General features: G+C 37.3%; 3 protein-coding genes across 5 annotated transcripts in view; all 3 read right to left on the reverse strand.

Moving 5' to 3' along the window:
• LOC125959815 (vascular endothelial growth factor receptor 3-like) lies at positions 1-16,589 on the reverse strand. Of its 3 annotated transcripts, none has more exons than XM_049692766.1 (6): positions 16,307-16,589; positions 16,088-16,238; positions 1,296-1,456; positions 624-1,231; positions 406-559; positions 1-336 (listed from the first exon to the last, which is right to left on the reverse strand). In XM_049692766.1, exons 1-6 carry the CDS (start codon positions 16,494-16,496, stop codon positions 248-250), a joined length of 1,353 nt encoding a protein of 450 aa, XP_049548723.1. In that variant the 5' UTR covers positions 16,497-16,589; the 3' UTR covers positions 1-247. The 3 variants fall into 3 exon arrangements, with proteins under 3 accessions (XP_049548723.1, XP_049548724.1, XP_049548725.1); XM_049692767.1 differs by lacking the exon at positions 1,296-1,456 and adding an exon at positions 15,806-15,966; XM_049692768.1 differs by lacking the exons at positions 406-559; positions 624-1,231; positions 1,296-1,456 and adding exons at positions 14,916-15,069; positions 15,134-15,741; positions 15,806-15,966.
• LOC125959810 (hemicentin-2-like) lies at positions 7,189-11,180 on the reverse strand. Its single transcript, XM_049692761.1, has 7 exons — positions 11,058-11,180; positions 10,906-10,994; positions 9,199-9,350; positions 8,636-9,131; positions 8,392-8,564; positions 7,484-8,195; positions 7,189-7,416 (listed from the first exon to the last, which is right to left on the reverse strand). The coding sequence occupies exons 1-7, from the start codon at positions 11,114-11,116 to the stop codon at positions 7,400-7,402; spliced, it is 1,698 nt and encodes a 565-aa protein (XP_049548718.1). The 5' UTR covers positions 11,117-11,180; the 3' UTR covers positions 7,189-7,399.
• The window catches only part of LOC125959808 (vascular endothelial growth factor receptor 1-like), a 26,815-nt gene continuing 16,467 nt past the window's right edge, over positions 7,214-17,561 (reverse strand). Inside the window, exon 10 of the transcript XR_007469769.1 lies at positions 7,214-7,254. The gene's annotated coding sequence lies outside the window, so the exon portion shown is untranslated. The remainder of the gene's footprint in view (positions 7,255-17,561) is intronic.

A 17,561-nucleotide genomic window follows, 5' to 3' on the forward strand; every position in this document is an offset into this window, starting at 1 on the left:
TAAGTGGCTATCAACGCTCTTCATTGAACTGTTTCGTTTCAATATAAGTTGGATTGGAGAAGGCGTTATGAATATTGGCGACCAGCTCCGGGGTTATATTGTAATGAATTTTACTGTTTCCATGAGCTATATTTCTGAGAGAACCCTTAGTTTTTGGCAATTTCAGCTCTTTGTTAATGCTTTGTTTGTTGGTATGATCGGATTTGACAGTTTGATTCTTACAAGAATCCACAAATTCCATCAGTTCTCAATCATTTTCATCGCTGCTAGTAGCATCACAGTCAGCATCCTCTTGAGGTTCACGTTCATCGTTCGGTTGGCTTTGATAGTCAGAAGCTGTAGCAACAGACAAGATATTGGTACGTGCGAAGGGGTATTTAATAGTTGAAATCTAAGGATGCTCACATGAATGTGGAGAGGAATTTATAACATTCACATAACCTTGTGCAAAGGAAGGCAGCATTTCTAAAGGGTCAAGTGAAATCGATGCACTTGTACCGTTGTTTTTTGCATTCGCAACATTCAATGCTACATACGGTTCGTTAAGTTTTAATAATCGCTACAAATAAATAACGTTAAAAACTAACTAGGACGAACAGGCAACATTCTATCGAGATACTTACATCTTGCACCTCGTCGGGCATCATAGCATTGAATCGGCACCTGAGATCTTTAAACGAGGGTCGGGAATTCGGATCTTCTGCCCAGCAATTCAGCATAATATCGTAGATATCTCGATTGGAGAATTGGGGTTTTTGCATCCTGTAACCATCTTGTAGCATGTTGTACAGCTCGAGATTAGCATCTAACCCTGGGTATGGGGCTCTTCCCAGGGAAAACAACTCCCATAATACGATACCATATGCCCATACGTCCGACTGAGTGTTAAATACATTATCTGAGATGCATTCTATTGCTAACCATTTAAATGGTAACAATGCTTCGCCATTTTTCTTGTAAACGTTGTGTCGATAAATAGTCCGCGCCAGTCCAAAATCACAAATCTTTACTACATTTTCTTCGCATAACAGAATGTTACGAGCTGCTAGGTCACCGTGCATAACTTTTTGCGATGCCAAGTATTCCATTCCGCTAGCAATTTGTGCAGCCCATATTATGAGAACTGTTGTATTTAGTGATCTTAAAGGAGCTACTGGATCGCTCGTTAGGTGGCTAGACGGTTTTAAGGGATCGTCTGAGGTGAACGACAAATGATCTTGAGTTGTAAGTCCTGTAAGTATGTAACATTAATGATCGTATATATCAGAAGAAAATCACGAGCACCGAAAGCTCACCCTCAGTAGATGTATGATGGGTTTCTTGACCATCGGGGCAGGCATCGTTGCTTTGAAAGGAATTTTCATATACTTCGTTACTACTTGTTTGTTGGCAACATTGTGCAGGATGATTTAGATTGTCCGTAGAAAACGATAAGCTGACGTATTTCAAACCATGACTTAGTGCCAAATATTCCCGTTGAAATAGAAAAGGGATTCGAAAATTCAAAAATATTAAAAATGTTCTAAGGTTTATTGGATTTTCAAAATAATAACCTGCTGGATGACGGATTTACTTACACGTTGTATTCATACACGCGATCAGTTCTGTTCAACTGTAATATCTCATCCGATTGGTGACTAATCTGATCCATGAAACGTGTTCGGTGTTTTTGAAGGTAGTCCAGCAAATTTCCGAAAACACAATACTCGACGATAACCATTAGCTCATCTTAAACGAGATATATGGTAGAAACATATTAACATACATAGAATTCTAGGTTGCATTGAACGACTTACGATTTGAAACATTTTGGGTAACTGCTCCAAGAAGATTCACCACGTTCAGGTGTCGACCTAGATGTGTTAATATCTTGAGCTCTGATAACAGGGCACGCATAGCATCGTCATCGTGCTTATTCTTTACAATCTTGACGGCAACTGTCGTTGTCTCTTCGTTTACCTTAATGCCAGTGGCGGTAGCCTTCATCACTACACCGAAAGCGCCGGTTCCGAGTTGTGTGAGAAGTTTCAGTCGTTCCTTCGGGAATTCGTATTGCGATTTATATGGAAGAAGAAGTCTGTTTTCTTCATTCGGTGGGATGACCGGGTTATAATATTCAAAAATATCATCTCCTAATTTGGGTATACCAGATGCTTGTTTCTTTTTCATGTAGCATAAACACAGAGAGGTTAACGCGGTAGGTATAGTAATTAGTAATAGTAGGTACTGTCCTGGAGAAAGGCCAAATGGAACTGAAATATTTGAATACACATTATCAAAATGATCTTACTACTTGACAGACAAGTAACTTACTTTGTACGGTAACGTTCGTAGTTACCGTCATATTTTTTAATTTGTTTGCGGCAATACATTCATACATTCATTCAAACCAGAGTGCATTGGATTTGCATTATCAATTGTGATTGAAGATGTATTTGTTGGATTGCTCATATTGTATGCAAAAGGCGCTCCTGATTTGAGCCAGCTTATCTTAGGTTTAGGTGTTCCATCAACATCACACTCGAGTGTAATGGGTTGAAGTGCGTCCACCATCAGAGTTTGATTGATATCTCCTGAACGCAAGTAAGGAGCAATAGGTTCTATCACTTATATGTGAACGAATCTTGCTTCGTTTGGTCTCTTATTGTTGTAATCGTCACTTGTTGTTGTGGTCACATTACAGAATATGTCTCCCGTGTGGTTCAAGTTAACGTTGAACAAAGTGAGTTGCGTTTTGCGCATCTTTGAATCGTTTTGTATCACGATTCCTTGAAGATTCTTTCCATTTTGCTCGAATGTCACATCAACGAAGTCAGCGATAATAAATACCGAGCAGACGAATGTGACATTATCTCCAACAGTAATCGTACCTTTAGGTTCAACAATTTCTAGCATCATAAAATCGGAAACATCTTCTATTAATAAATAGGACTGTATCATTGCATTTCCCTCGGAATTTTCAGCCTTGCAGTACATGATTCCAGGTCCACTCGCGTCCAGCATGAACTTTGCTACTGACCAGTAAGTGCTGGGAAAGTCCTCTGTTGGTGTCTGTTTATTAAGAATCAATATAGTTAGAAAAGCAATAAGTATATCAAAGTTCACAAATGTGTGGATGACAGTTTCTTTTAGTCAACCTTTTTAAATATCACTTTCGTGAGTAATACTGACTTTCGTGAGTAATGTTACATGATGTAATTGAATGTTTAACCATATTTACCATGGTTATTTTTTTCTTGTAACACACGCTACTTACATGCCACTCCGCCTCTGTAGTATATAAATTTGAACAGTTTCCCAGCGGTACCTCTTTACATGGCAGGAACTTAAAACTCAAGGATGGTGAAGGATATGCTACGGCCGTACATTGGAAAGTAACAATATCTCCTTCGTTTGCTATATTTATATTATCCATTTTCAAAGCAGGCTTATCTGAAAAATCATTCAGGAACGAACGTCAGTTTCGCGTTTATTCCACGTTTGTCAATATGCACTTCTCTTACCATAAACGAAAACGGACATCTTGTACATCGCTTTCGCAGTACCTGCTTGAAGTACAACTCCGTAAATATCTGTATTGTACGCCTTGGGTTTAAGGATTGTCAGTTTGATATAATCATCAGTTTTTTCCTGTTTATACACTGCTGCATCATTTATGTCCATTCGACCTGCATAGTGCTTAAACCATTTATAGGTTATATTGGAAGGATAGGATTTATATTGGATAAATATTTCAATCGGCGTAATTTCTCCATTCTTGTCTGGCCATCGATTGATTGTCGAGCGGTTGTGTGTTGTGCTCAATAGAACGAAGTCATCAGCTGATTCACGAACATGCAGCTTAAAATTGTGATAGTATGTGTTATTTTCACCATCAAACACTTCGCATCTATAGGTTCTTTTATGCGCCATCGTAGCATTTTCAATCATGAGATCCCGTGTGACGAGCGTAGAGTCCGAAGAGGATCTAGTCTGGTTTCCTATAGAGATCGTTTTGTCCTGAAATGATACAGAAATGGGAGGATACAGAATGTAACAAGTATGATAATTTTACAATCTTACTCACTATTTCCACCGGTAGGTAGTTTGGTACTATTTTCCACGATATTTCAATAGTTTGTTTGTCATAGTCTTCAAAACTGCAGGTCAGACGAACGGTTTTCCCGACGGGTACGTGATCTCCGACATTGCTTTTGATGTTCGGTTTCTTCAGTGTTCCTAGGAAAAGTAAATATGTGACAAAAAACAAATATCATTAGCTTTTGCAACTATTATGAATTGCATTAGATTTCCGATCGATGAGAGATTCAGGCCATATCGAAATACAACAGATGAAAAGAAAAACTACAATAAGGGATGTTGAAAACGAAGATAAATCTCAAAGCAATAAGAATTTGTCGATAAAATTTGCAGTTATTCAACTTGTATCCATAGCGATATGTTGTGTAATTAGTGTTAGATTGAACATTTATTTTGAAAAACGAAATAAAAAATTTCAAATAACAACGGCGTTGGTTGCAACAATTCAGATCGTTTGTTTTGTACTACCAAAATGAAGTTCGTTTGCATTTCCGACAAATAATTAAGATGTTAATTACATCCCTCATTCTTTTAAAAAGAAAGTTCATTCGATTGAGCGAACAGTAATAAAAAAATACAATCGATTGGTGGACTACTAAATATATTGAAATTTACCTCCACTGTGATGTAGGAGAGGAATAGGAGCATAATTCGTGGCATTGACTTTACAATAATACTCTTCTGATCGAATGTAGTTAGTTTCTAGAACGAGAAACCCTTTGGTTGGATCTATAGACGATGTACAGCTCTAAAAAACAAGAAAGTCATATTATTTAGTACATGACAGTGTTAAGCATGTTTTTTTTCTATGAAAAAAGGAGCATATTATCAAAATAGCTCAAGAGCTTACCTTATAGAATTCGTCACACAATTTCACCTTCACTTCAGGATGCGCCGCTTTGCAGAGAATAATCAATCTATTGTTTCTATAGAAATATCTAACTGGAAGTGGTACCACGAATTGATAAGGATCTTTAACATACACATAGATGCTGCTGGCCAAGTTTTCAGCAATCATTTCGTCTAGATCTTCCTGTTGTTTCTGAGAATGTACACAATAGTAACGGCCAACCATCAATGCAGATGCGTTCATTATGGTAAGCGTGGCTCCATAAGGCATTTTGATACCCGTTGTATTATGGATTGAAATGTTAAGGTTCGGAGGATCCTGCGAATATCATCAATGCAACATGGTAACTATAGTTAAAATGACATATTTCGACAGACAGAATAGTTTACCCAGTTTTATTCGCTATCGAATGGCTTCCATACGATTGGATGATTACAGATGCATGTAACATTCCATGTTTTTCCAAACTCCAGTACTACCTCATCAGTGGGCCACTCGATTAAAGGTGAGTCAACTGCGACACCTAGATAATCGTCTATGCTGGGAACTTCACTATTTTCGTCTTGTTTGTTTTCAAAAAAGTAAGAATGAGCAAGCTGTTAGTTAACAGTTTTTTCAGCTAATTATCGATGTTTTCGCGTATGCTGAACATTAAGTTCTTTAACGAAATTGAACTGACGATGAGTATTTCCTACTGTGTTTGTAATTTTAAATATACATTCTTTGGTTGAGTGAAGCAATGTTGATTGGCTTATGACACTTTAACTATTGTATTGATGTTTTATCTCGACTCGACTGCTGCCCAGTTGCTTGCTAGGTGCAACCGAATCTCACACTTTAAACTCACCTTTTAATGATGAAGCAAGACCAAATCTTCCAAAGATTATAATGCTCACAATAATCGTAAGAAACTTTACACTTCTGGCCATTCTTGCAGTTCAACATTAAAGAATATGGTTTTATGTAAGTATATGTTCTAGAAAACTTATGTGAACCTTTCTCGCAAACGTTTGAAACTGGACTAAATTCGATCGAAAGCGAGAACGTTACATTGTGTATCGAAATACTTCTAGCGAAGGTTTCTACAATCTGTTTCAATTATTCATCGGTCTTTGAGTAATATGCTCTAGTGTTCCTGCTTGAATACTTCTTGGTGATATGCGAGTGTCGAATCCCATCTGCACTGCGTCAATTATAAGTTGATTTACTTATCATCACTAGCTGATTTACGGTTTATCATCATTAGTTGATTTACTTCAGCGAAACATGAAAATAGCAGATATTGAATAGAAATGTATGAGTATTTGCGAATCTCTGCTGCAAGGTACTCACGTTTTACGTCACGTCACGTCACGAACAGAAAAACATATTCACAATCAACAGGAAGCTGTACATGCAAGTTGTACATGCTCCAACACGTTATGAGATTTCATATTGGCTGCTAAAGTAAAAGTGGTGCGACAAATATCAGCTACAATGTTGTTTGCGGTGACTCCGACGCATCTGAAAGCTAGGGAAGTGAATGAATACGAGAATGTTATTGAAAACTTGTCGGATAAAATGTGATCTTTGTTTGTCAGTATGAATAAATGTTCGGTATTTTAACTTGTTACACTGACTGTGTGCTTTGTTGATTATCATGGTAAATGCACTATGATCGTAAACATGTGGGCGTTTGAGGTAGCAGATCGGATGGATGGATAAAAATGCACCAGTGCACAAAATAGTGAATCCAAATTACTGAGCAGAATAACGGATGCTCGAACATGTGAGCAATAATAGAGAACTGTTGCATAATGTACGAAGCTCTACAGACGAGTCGACAATACCTGAAGTTCACATAGAATGGGTTTCCTTCAGACTTGTTTTCGGAATGTTATTTTCAGTTGTTTTCAATGGCTCTTTGAATGTATAATCCGATCAAAACAGATGAAGAGATCAGATAAGAAATCACTTCTCCTCTTGCCTGAAGTTTCGTGGCTGTTTCAAATGAAAAAAATCCTGCTAATTGGTGTTTAATTAGTCTTATTTGTCTCGTTATCATATCTAAAAGTTAAGCTGCTCATGAAGGAAATCAGCGAATTATAGGGTTCTTTACGACAGGATAGAAGATGTTTTGAATTGAATTAATATCTTTCGTCAGCTATCATCAACATGTAATCAAGACGTTGGATGTATGCTGTTGTTTACGTTGATATTTATTACCATGCGCTAATTCAAACCTTTCTTTGTTTTTTTTTCATTGAAGAAGATGTGTTTATTCTACCGAGAACCAGGCTTCCCGTACATGTTCCTTTTCAGGCATCCCAAGAGGCCTAGGTAACCTCTCTTTGTCATTACAATTTGCATATTTTTTTATCTTTCTGCTATACTTTGCCCCTTTCCTCCCTTATTTGCTCCCAGAATGGTTTGCGTTGTTTAACAGTAACATTACTGTCGAATTAATAGACGCGTTGCCGTCGGCAGATTTTATTTGCTTCCTGGCACTGAAATAAAAAAAAAATGAAATTGGTTCAAAAAATACCCATACTAAATGACCGATTGTTAGCTTACTTCGTACGATAACGTTCCTGGTTAACGTAATATTTCCTATTTTATTTGCAGCAATGCATTCATACAAACCAGAGTTCGTTGGAATAGCATATTCAATTCCTATAGAAGTTGATGATGAATTACTCTTATTCTGGACAAATGGCTCTCCTTCTTTGAACCAGTTTATCTTAGGTTCAGGTGTTCCACTAACATCACACTCGAGTGTAATGGGTTTAAGTGCGTCCACGATCAGAGTTTGATTGATATCTCCTGAACTCAAGTAAGGAGCAATAGGTTCTATCACTTCCATGTGAACTAATCTTGCATCGTTTGGTCTCATGTTGTCGTGGTAGGTCACATTACAGAATATGTCTCCCGTGTGATTTAAGTCAACGTTGAACAAAGTGAGTTGCGTTTTGCGCATCTTTGAATCGTTTTGTATCACAACTCCTTGAAGATTTTTTCCATTTTGCTCGAATGTCACATCAACGAAGTCAGGGATAATAAATACCGAGCAGACGAATGTGACATTATCTCCAACAGTAATCGTACCTTTAGGTTCAACAATTTCTAGCACCATTAAATCGGAAACATCTTCTATTAATAAATAGGACTGTATCATTGCATTTCCCTCGGAATTTTCAGCCTTGCAGTACACGATTCCAGGTCCACACGCCTCCAGCATGAACTTTGCTACTGACCAGTAGGTGCTGGGAAAGTCCTCTGTTGGTGTCTGTTTATTAAGAATCAATATAGTTAGAAAAGTAATAAGTATATCAAAATTCACAAATGTATGGATGACAGTTTATTTTTGTCAACCTTTTTAAATATCACTTTCGTGAGTAATACGGATCTGTTAGACGATTTCATTTAATTTTTAGCCATGGGCTTATGATTTTTTTTCTTCTTGTAATACACACGCTACTTACATGCCACTCCGCCTCTGTAGTATATAAATTCGAACAGTTTCCCAGTGGTACCTCCTTACATGGCTGGAACTTAGAACTCAAGGACGGTGAAGGATATGCTACGGCCGTACATTGGAAAGTAACAATATCTCCTTCGTTTGCTTTTATATTATCCATTTTCAAAGCAGGCTTATCTGAAAAATCATTCAGGAACGAACGTCAGTTTCGCGTTTATTCCACGTTTGTCAATATGCACTTCTCTTACCATAAACGAAAACGGACATGTTGTACATCGCTTTCGCAGTACCTGCTTGAGCTTCAACTCCGTAAATATCTGTATTGTACGCTTTGGGTTTAAGGATTGTCAGTTTGATATAATCATCAGTTTTTTCCTGTTTATACACGGCTGCATCATTCTTGTCTATTCGACCTGCATAGTGCTTAAACCATTTATACGTTACATTGGAAGGATAGGATTTATATTGGATAAATATTTCAATCGGCGTAATTTCTCCATTCTTGTCTGGCCATCGATTGATTGTCGAGCGGTTGTGTGTTGTGCTCAATAGAATGAAGTTATCAGCTGATTCACGAACATGCAGCTTAAAGTTGTGATAGTATGTGTTATTTTCACCATCAAACACTTCGCATCTATAGGTTCTTTTATGCGCCATCGTAGTATTTTCAATCATGAGATCCCGTGTGACGAGCGTAGAGTCCGAAGAGGATCTAGTCTGGTTTCCCATAGAGATTGTTTTGTTCTGAAATGATACATATGTGGGAGGATACAGAATGTAACAAGTATGATAATTTTACAATCTTACTCACTATTTCCACCGGTAGGTAGTTTGGTACTATTTTCCACGATATTTCAATAGTTTGTTTGTCATAGTCTTCAAAACTGCAGGTCAGACGAACGGTTTTCCCGACGGGTACGTGATCTCCGACATTGCTTTTGATGTTCGGTTTTTTCTGTGTTCCTAGGAAAAGTAAACATGTGACGAAAAACAAATATCATTAGCTTTTTGTAACTACTATGTAATGCATTAGATTTCCTCCATATCGATTTCAGCCCATATCGAAATACAACAGATGAAAAGAAAAACTACAATAAGGGATGTTGAAAACGAAGATAAATCTCAAAGCAATAAGAATTTGTCGATAAAATTTGCAGTTATTCAACTTGTATCCATAGCGATATGTTGTGTAATTAGTGTTAGATTGAACATTTATTTTGAAAAACGAAATAAAAAATTTCAAATAACAACGGCGTTGGTTGCAACAATTCAGATCGTTTGTTTTGTACTACCAAAATGAAGTTCGTTTGCATTTCCGACAAATAATTAAGATGTTAATTACATCCCTCATTCTTTTAAAAAGAAAGTTCATTCGATTGAGCGAACAGTAATAAAAAAATACAATCGATTGGTGGACTACTAAATATATTGAAATTTACCTCCACTGTGATGTAGGAGAGGAATAGGAGCATAATTCGTGGCATTGACTTTACAATAATACTCTTCTGATCGAATGTAGTTAGTTTCTAGAACGAGAAACCCTTTGGTTGGATCTATAGACGATGTACAGCTCTAAAAAACAAGAGAATCATTCTATTTCGAATATGACAGTTTCAGGATTGTATTTTTTCTAAGAAAAATTTCTCAAAACTTATACAATTAAACTTATACAAAACTTATACTCTTAACTTATACAATTTGTCACACAATTTCACCTCCACTTCAGGATGCGACGGTTTGCAGAGAATAACCAATCTTTTGTTTCTTTTGTAATATCTAACTGGAAGTGGTACCACGAATTGATGAGGATCTTCAACATACACATAGATGCTGTTGGCCAAGTTTTCAGCAATCATTTCGTCTAGATCTTCCTGTTGTTTCTGAGAATGTACACAATAGTAACGGCCAACCATCAATGCAGATGCGTTCATTATGGTAAGCGTGGCTCCATAAGGCATTTTGATACCCGTTGTATTATGGATTGAAATGTTAAGGTTCGGAGGATCCTGTGAATATCATCAATGCAATATGGTAACTATAGTCAAAAATGACATAGTTCGACAGACAGAATAGTTTACCCAGTTGTATTGGCTATCGAATGGCTTCCATACGATGGGATGGTTACAGATGCATGTAACATTCCAAGTTTTTCCAAACTCCAGTACTACCTCATCGGTGGGCCACTCGATTATAGGTGAGTCAACTGCAACATCTCGATCATCGCCTATGCTGGGAACTTCACTATTTTCGTCTTGTTTGTTTTCACAAATGTAAGAATGAGCAAGCTGTTAGTTAACACTTTTTTCAGCTAATTATCGATGTTTTCGCGTATACTGAACATTAAGTTCTTTTAAAAAAATTGAACTGCAATTATTCTTTCCTACTGTTTTTGTAATTTAGAATTTACATCTTTGGTTGTGTGAAGCAATGTTGATTGGCTTATGACACTTTAACTGTTGTATTGATGTTTTATCTGGACTCGACTGCTGCCCAGGTGAATCTCACACAATTCACTTACCTTTTAATGATGTAGCCAGACAAACTCTTCCAAAAATGGTAATGCTCACAATAAACATAAGAAAATACACTGTTCTTGTCATTCTGATACTGAAAATAAATCAAGTTAACGATATTCCTTATACATCCACGAAAAATCTACGAATAATGCACCGTGATAATACAAATGTTGCGATAACTTCAACGAAACAAACAGTTTCACTATAACACATTCACATTAACAATTGAGAGCAAGTTTTTCGGCTAAGTGTATGTTCCAGAAAACTCATTTGAATCTATTCCGCCAAACGTTTGAAAGTGGACTGCATTCGATCTGAAGCAAAGTGTATTACATAGTGTAGTGGCGTTACATAGTGTATCGAAATTCTTCGAGCAACTGTTTCTGTAATCTGCTTCAATTATACCCGAGTGTTCCATTTGTGCATTTCTTGGCGATATGCGAGTGTCCAATCCAATCTGCACAGCGTTTGTCGAATGCAGTTTACACTTCTGCGTTGCGCGTATGGAGATGGACTTATCATCATTGATTGATTCACTTCCAAGAAACAACTGCTGGTTACTCATTACTCATACAATGTATTGAACGTATTGAAATCACGTATCATCAAGTAATTAGTATATACCATTAGGATGTTTCATGAGTAGTTGCTATTTTGGTACTTTACAGATAGAAATGATCAGATTTTAGGTCTCTCCCTTCCCCTCGTTAATAGCTCCCTTTAAAGTTATTATGTATTTTTTCACATATTTAGGTGCCTATTCCAGTGTGGCTTTATGTTTAATTCCTAATGTTAGCGTACATTATCGTCTATAGGCGACTGCTTTGCGCGACAGTAATAGCAGGCGTCAATGTATTTTAAAAATGGTCTAAAAGCATCTGGCGGAGCTATCGCCTTAATGGAATACAAGTCTTACTTGCGAGCTGTAAATGTTTTGGTGGGAATTTATTAAGTTAAAATCGTTTTAGCTGTCAGGAGGGAGAGGGGATAGCACACACTCTTTCCCTCTCTTCCCATATATGTTTCAATCTCCTACTCATTCTATCGCTTGTTTAACTGCTAAATTTTATAAATATTTAACCCCTAAAACTTTGCATACCGCTAAAGCTATAGAGAGATTTTTTCATGCTTCACTTGTCGTTTTCTGGTTTAAATACATCGTCTAATCAATATACGCTTGTGTGGATCTGATTGTTTCTAAATTTTATAAGCGAAATTCTAGAAATGTTGATAGAAAAGCGATTGATCGGAAATCTTTAACTTGAGTAGATTGTCTATAGGATAATATACCACTAAAATATATCGCCAACTGTTGATGTTGAATGAAATTATTTACGTAATTTAACTTTCTGATGGTATGATCATTCTGGAGTCTCGAATTGTGTCCACCACGTGAAGCATCTTCTTTACTGAACACGAGCTCCTTGTTTAAGGTTGAATAAAGATTCCCAAGAAGAAAAACGAAACGTCTTTATTTCTAATAGTATATATTTACTGTATAAGTGGCTATCAACGCTCTTCATTGAACTGTTTCGTTTCAATATAAGTTGGATTGGAGAAGGCGTTATGAATATTGGCGACCAGCTCCGGGGTTATCTATATATATAAAAATCTCGTGTCACATTTTTTTGTGTCCAAACTCCTCCGAAACGGCTGAACCGATTCAAACCAAACTTTGTGTGTATCTTCTGTAGGTATCAAAATCGGATGTAAACTATATTTCATTCCCATTACTTAAGTTATTCAAAAAATAGAAAAATTATTTTCCGTAACTTTCTGTTAACCTTTGATTTGATATTTTTCTTAGATTTTTCATACAAAAAAACTAATACTCTCAAATTTTCATAGCCCTAGCTTAAACAGTTATTTTTTAATGATTTTTTGAAAATCCACTAAATCCCCGAATAGTAGTTGCAATACTGAGCGCCAGGGAGCGTTGACAGCGCGAATTAATTTAATTGATGAGAATTTTATCCTAGAAGGCTTAGTTAAAACCGGTTTAAGCATACTGGGGCAATATGCACAATTCGAATTTTCGAAATTTCATCAAAGATAAAAAATATATGTATAAAAATTCAAAATGTGCACACACACATTACTAACACCTCATTAACATTTCCATGAGGGCTTTTGCGCGGGGTCCTAACTCCAGGTGGTAGCATTAGGAGCTCAACACAGTTATGGGAGAAATGAGCCGTTATGGGATGTATGTTCCGAAGAGGGACACCGGCCGATCCGGGGTGTAAAAGGGCAGGGTATTTGCGAATAAAGGGCAATCTGAACAGAAAATTCCTCTTTTCGGTTAAATTCTTTGCGACGCCAAAAGTCTTCTAAAAACGAGGTGACTCCCTTCCGAAGGCATAGCACCCAAATCTCAAAGAAACAAAATCTGAGCTCGAGCCCTGCCGATCCTTTGCGCACAAAACAGAAGCGTTTCAGCCAAGTATTAAATGCTGATGATAGTTTAGTAATTCTCCTCGCTGGCCAATCCATGAAATTCAAAAATAAGCTCAGCACCATGGTTGGTGTTCATGTAACCAATGTAAAATCCTCAGCAAATATTAACAACAATCATCACACACAAAGCAACAACTCAAAAAACATCTAATTTCAAATAACCATCCTCTTTTAAGCGTAGCGACGCACGCTGGGTCATGCTAGTCTATATATATAAAAATCTCGTGTCACATTTTTTTGTGTCCAAACTCCTCCGAAACGGCTGAACCGATTCAAACCAAACTTTGTGTGTATCTTCTGTAGGTATCAGAATCGGATGTAAACTATATTTCATTCCCATTACTTAAGTTATTCAAAAAATAGAAAAATTATTTTCCGTAACTTTCTGTTAACCTTTGATTTGATATTTTTCTTAGATTTTTCATACAAAAAAACTAATACTCTCAAATTTTCATAGCCCTAGCTCAAACAGTTATTTTTTAATGATTTTTTGAAAATCCACTAAATCACCGAATAGTAGTTGCAATACTGAGCGCCAGGGAGCGTTGACAGCGCGAATTAATTTAATTGATGAGAATTTTATCCTAGAAGGCTTAGTTAAAACCGGTTTAAGCATACTGGGGCAATATGCACAATTCGAATTTTCGAAATTTCATCAAAGATAAAAAAATTATGTATAAAAATTCAAAATATGCACACACACATTACTAACACCTCATTAACATTTCCATGAGGGCTTTTGCGCGGGGTCCTAACTCCAGTTGGTAGCATTAGGAGCTCAACACAGTTATGGGAGAAATGAGCCGTTATGGGATGTATGTTCCGAAGAGGGACACCGGCCGATCCGGGGTGTAAAAGGGCAGGGTATTTGCGAATAAAGGGCAATCTGAACAGAAAATTCCTCTTTTCGGTTAAATTCTTTGCGACGCCAAAAGTCTTCTAAAAACGAGGTGACTCCCTTCCGAAGGCATAGCACCCAAATCTCAAAGAAAAGAAATCTGAGCTCGAGCCCTGCCGATCCTTTGCGCACAAAACAGAAGCGTTTCAGCCAAGTATTAAATGCTGATGATAGTTTAGTAATTCTCCTCGCTGGCCAATCCATGAAATTCAAAAATAAGCTCAGAACCATGGTTGGTGTTCATGTAACCAATGTAAAATCCTCAGCAAATATTAACAACAATCATCACACACAAAGCAACAACTCAAAAAACATCTAATTTCAAATAACCATCCTCTTTTAAGCGTAGCGACGCACGCTGGGTCATGCTAGTATTGCAATACATTTTACTGTTTCCAGGAGCTATATTTCTGAGAGAACCCTTAGTTTTTGGCAATTTCAGCTCTTTGTTAATGCTTCGTTTGTTGGTATGATCGGATTTGACAGTTTGATTCTTACAAGAATCCACATACTCCATCAGTTCAGCATTACGGTCAGCATCCATTTGTGGTTCACGTTCGTCGTTCGGTTGGCTTTGATAGTCAGAAGCTGTAGCAATAGACAAGATATTGGTACGTGCGAAGGGGTATTTAATAGTGGAAATCTAAGGATGCTCACATGAATGTGGAGAGGAATTTATAACATTCACATAACCTTGTGCAAAGGAAGGCAGCATTTCTAAAGGGTCAAGTGAAATCGATGCACTTGTACCGTTGTTTTTTGCATTCGCAACATTCAATGCTACATACGGTTCGTTAAGTTTTAATAATCGCTACAAATAAATAACGTTAAAAACTAACTAGGACGAACAGGCAACATTCTATCGAGATACTTACATCTTGCACCTCGTCGGGCATCATAGCATTGAATCGGCACCTGAGATCTTTAAACGAGGGTCGGGAATTCGGATCTTCTGCCCAGCAATTCAGCATAATATCGTAGATATCTCGATTGGAGAATTGGGGTTTTTGCATCCTGTAACCATCTTGTAGCATGTTGTACAGCTCGAGATTAGCATCTAACCCTGGGTATGGGGCTCTTCCCAGGGAAAACAACTCCCATAATACGATACCATATGCCCATACGTCCGACTGAGTGTTAAATACATTATCTGAGATGCATTCTATTGCTAACCATTTAAATGGTAACAATGCTTCGCCATTTTTCTTGTAAACGTTGTGTCGATAAATAGTCCGCGCCAGTCCAAAATCACAAATCTTTACTACATTTTCTTCGCATAACAGAATGTTACGAGCTGCTAGGTCACCGTGCATAACTTTTTGCGATGCCAAGTATTCCATTCCGCTAGCAATTTGTGCAGCCCATATTATGAGAACTGTTGTATTTAGTGATCTTAAAGGAGCTACTGGATCGCTCGTTAGGTGGCTAGACGGTTTTAGGAGATCGTCTGAGGTGAGCGATAAATGATCTTGAGTTATAAGTTCTGTAAGTATGTAACATTAATGATCGTATATATCAGAAGAAAATCACGAGCACCGAAAGCTCACCCTCAGTAGATGTATGATGGGTTTCTTGACCATCGGGGCAGGCATCGTTGCTTTGAAAGGAATTTTCATATACTTCGTTACTACTTGTTTGTTGGCAACATTGTGCAGGATGATTTAGATTGTCCGTAGAAAACGATAAGCTGACGTATTTCAAACCATGACTTAGTGCCAAATATTCCCGTTGAAATAGAAAAGGGATTCGAAAATTCAAAAATATTAAAAATGTTGTAAGGTTAATTGGATTTTCAAAATAAGAACCTGCTGGATGACGGATTTACTTACACGTTGTATTCATACACGCGATCAGTTCTGTTCAACTGTAATATCTCATCCGATTGGTGACTAATCTGATCCATGAAACGGTTTCGGTGTTTTTGAAGGTAGTCTTGCAAATTTCCGAAAGCACAATACTCGACGATAACCATTAGCTCATCTTAAACGAGATACATGGTAGAAACATATTAACATACATAGAATTCTAGGTTGCATTGAACGACTTACGATTTGAAACATTTTGGGTAACTGCTCCAAGAAGATTCACCACGTTCAGGTGTCGACCTAGATGTGTTAATATCTTGAGCTCTGATAACAGGGCACGCATAGCATCGTCATCATGCTTATCCTTTACAATTTTGACGGCAACTGTCGTTGTCTCTTCGTTTACCTTGATACCAGTGGCGGTAGCCTTCATCACTACACCGAAAGCGCCGGTTCCGAGTTGTGTGAGAAGCTTCAGTCGTTCCTTCGGGAATTCGTATTGCGATTTATATGGAAGAAGAAGACTGTTTTCTTCATTCGGTGGGATGACCGGGTTATAACATACAAAAATATCATCTAATTTAGGTACACCAGATGCTTGTTTCTTTTTTTTGTAGAAGAAAAACAGAGAGGTCAACCCGATAGGTATAGTTATTAGTAATAAAAGATACTGCACTAGAGAGATGCTATCTGGAACTGACATTTTTGAATACACATTATCAAAATGATCCTACTACTTGACAGACAAGTAACTTACTTTGTACGGTAACGTTCCTGGTTAGCGTAATATTTCCTTTTTTATTTGTGGCAATACATTCATACAATCCAGAGTGCATTGGATTTGCATTTTCAATTGTGATTGAAGATGTATTTCTTGGATTGCTCATATTGTATGCAAAAGGCTCTCCTTCTTTGAACCAGCTTATCTTAGGTTCAGGTATTCCACTAACATCACACTCGAGTGTAATGGGTTTAAGCACGTCCACGATCAGAGTTTGATTGATATCTCCTGAACTCAAGTAAGGAGCAATAGGTTCTATCACTTCTATGTGAACGAATCTTGCTTCGTTTGGTCTCTTGTTGTTGTAATCGTCACTTGTTGTGGTCACATTACAGAATATGTCTCCCGTGTGATTTAAGTCAACGTTGAACAAAGTGAGTTGCGTTTTGCGCATCTTTGAATCGTTTTGTATGACGATTCCTTGAAGATTTTTTCCATTTTGCTCGAATGTCACATCAACGAAGTCAGGGATAATAAATGCCAAGCAGACGAATGTGACATTATCTCCAACAGTAATCGTACCTTTAGGTTCAACAATTTCTAGCATCATAAAATCGGAAACATCTTCTATTAATAAATAGGACTGTATCATTGCATTTCCCTCGGAATTTTCAGCCTTGCAATACACGATTCCAGGTCCATAGGCACGCAGTTCGAACGTTTCTTCTGACCAGTAAGTGCTGGCTATGTCTTCTGTTGCTGCCTTTTTATGATGAA

Source organism: Anopheles darlingi, chromosome 2 (assembly GCF_943734745.1).
Source record: "Anopheles darlingi chromosome 2, idAnoDarlMG_H_01, whole genome shotgun sequence".
NCBI classification, from domain to species: domain Eukaryota; kingdom Metazoa; phylum Arthropoda; class Insecta; order Diptera; family Culicidae; genus Anopheles; species Anopheles darlingi.

Coding starts and splice junctions, on each gene's coding strand:
- LOC125959815 (XM_049692766.1), bottom strand. CDS start 16,496: ATGAAGGCTACCGCCACTGGTATCAAGGTAAACGAAGAGACAACGACA. Junction 560..623: donor TGCCCGACGAGGTGCAAGAT/GTAAGTATCTCG, acceptor ATTTATTTGTAG/CGATTATTAAAACTTAACGA. Junction 337..405: donor AAATTCCTCTCCACATTCAT/GTGAGCATCCTT, acceptor CTGTTGCTACAG/CTTCTGACTATCAAAGCCAA.
- LOC125959810 (XM_049692761.1), bottom strand. CDS start 11,116: ATGTGTTATAGTGAAACTGTTTGTTTCGTTGAAGTTATCGCAACATTT. Junction 10,995..11,057: donor GCAACATTTGTATTATCACG/GTGCATTATTCG, acceptor ATTTATTTTCAG/TATCAGAATGACAAGAACAG. Junction 8,565..8,635: donor CATGTCCGTTTTCGTTTATG/GTAAGAGAAGTG, acceptor ATGATTTTTCAG/ATAAGCCTGCTTTGAAAATG.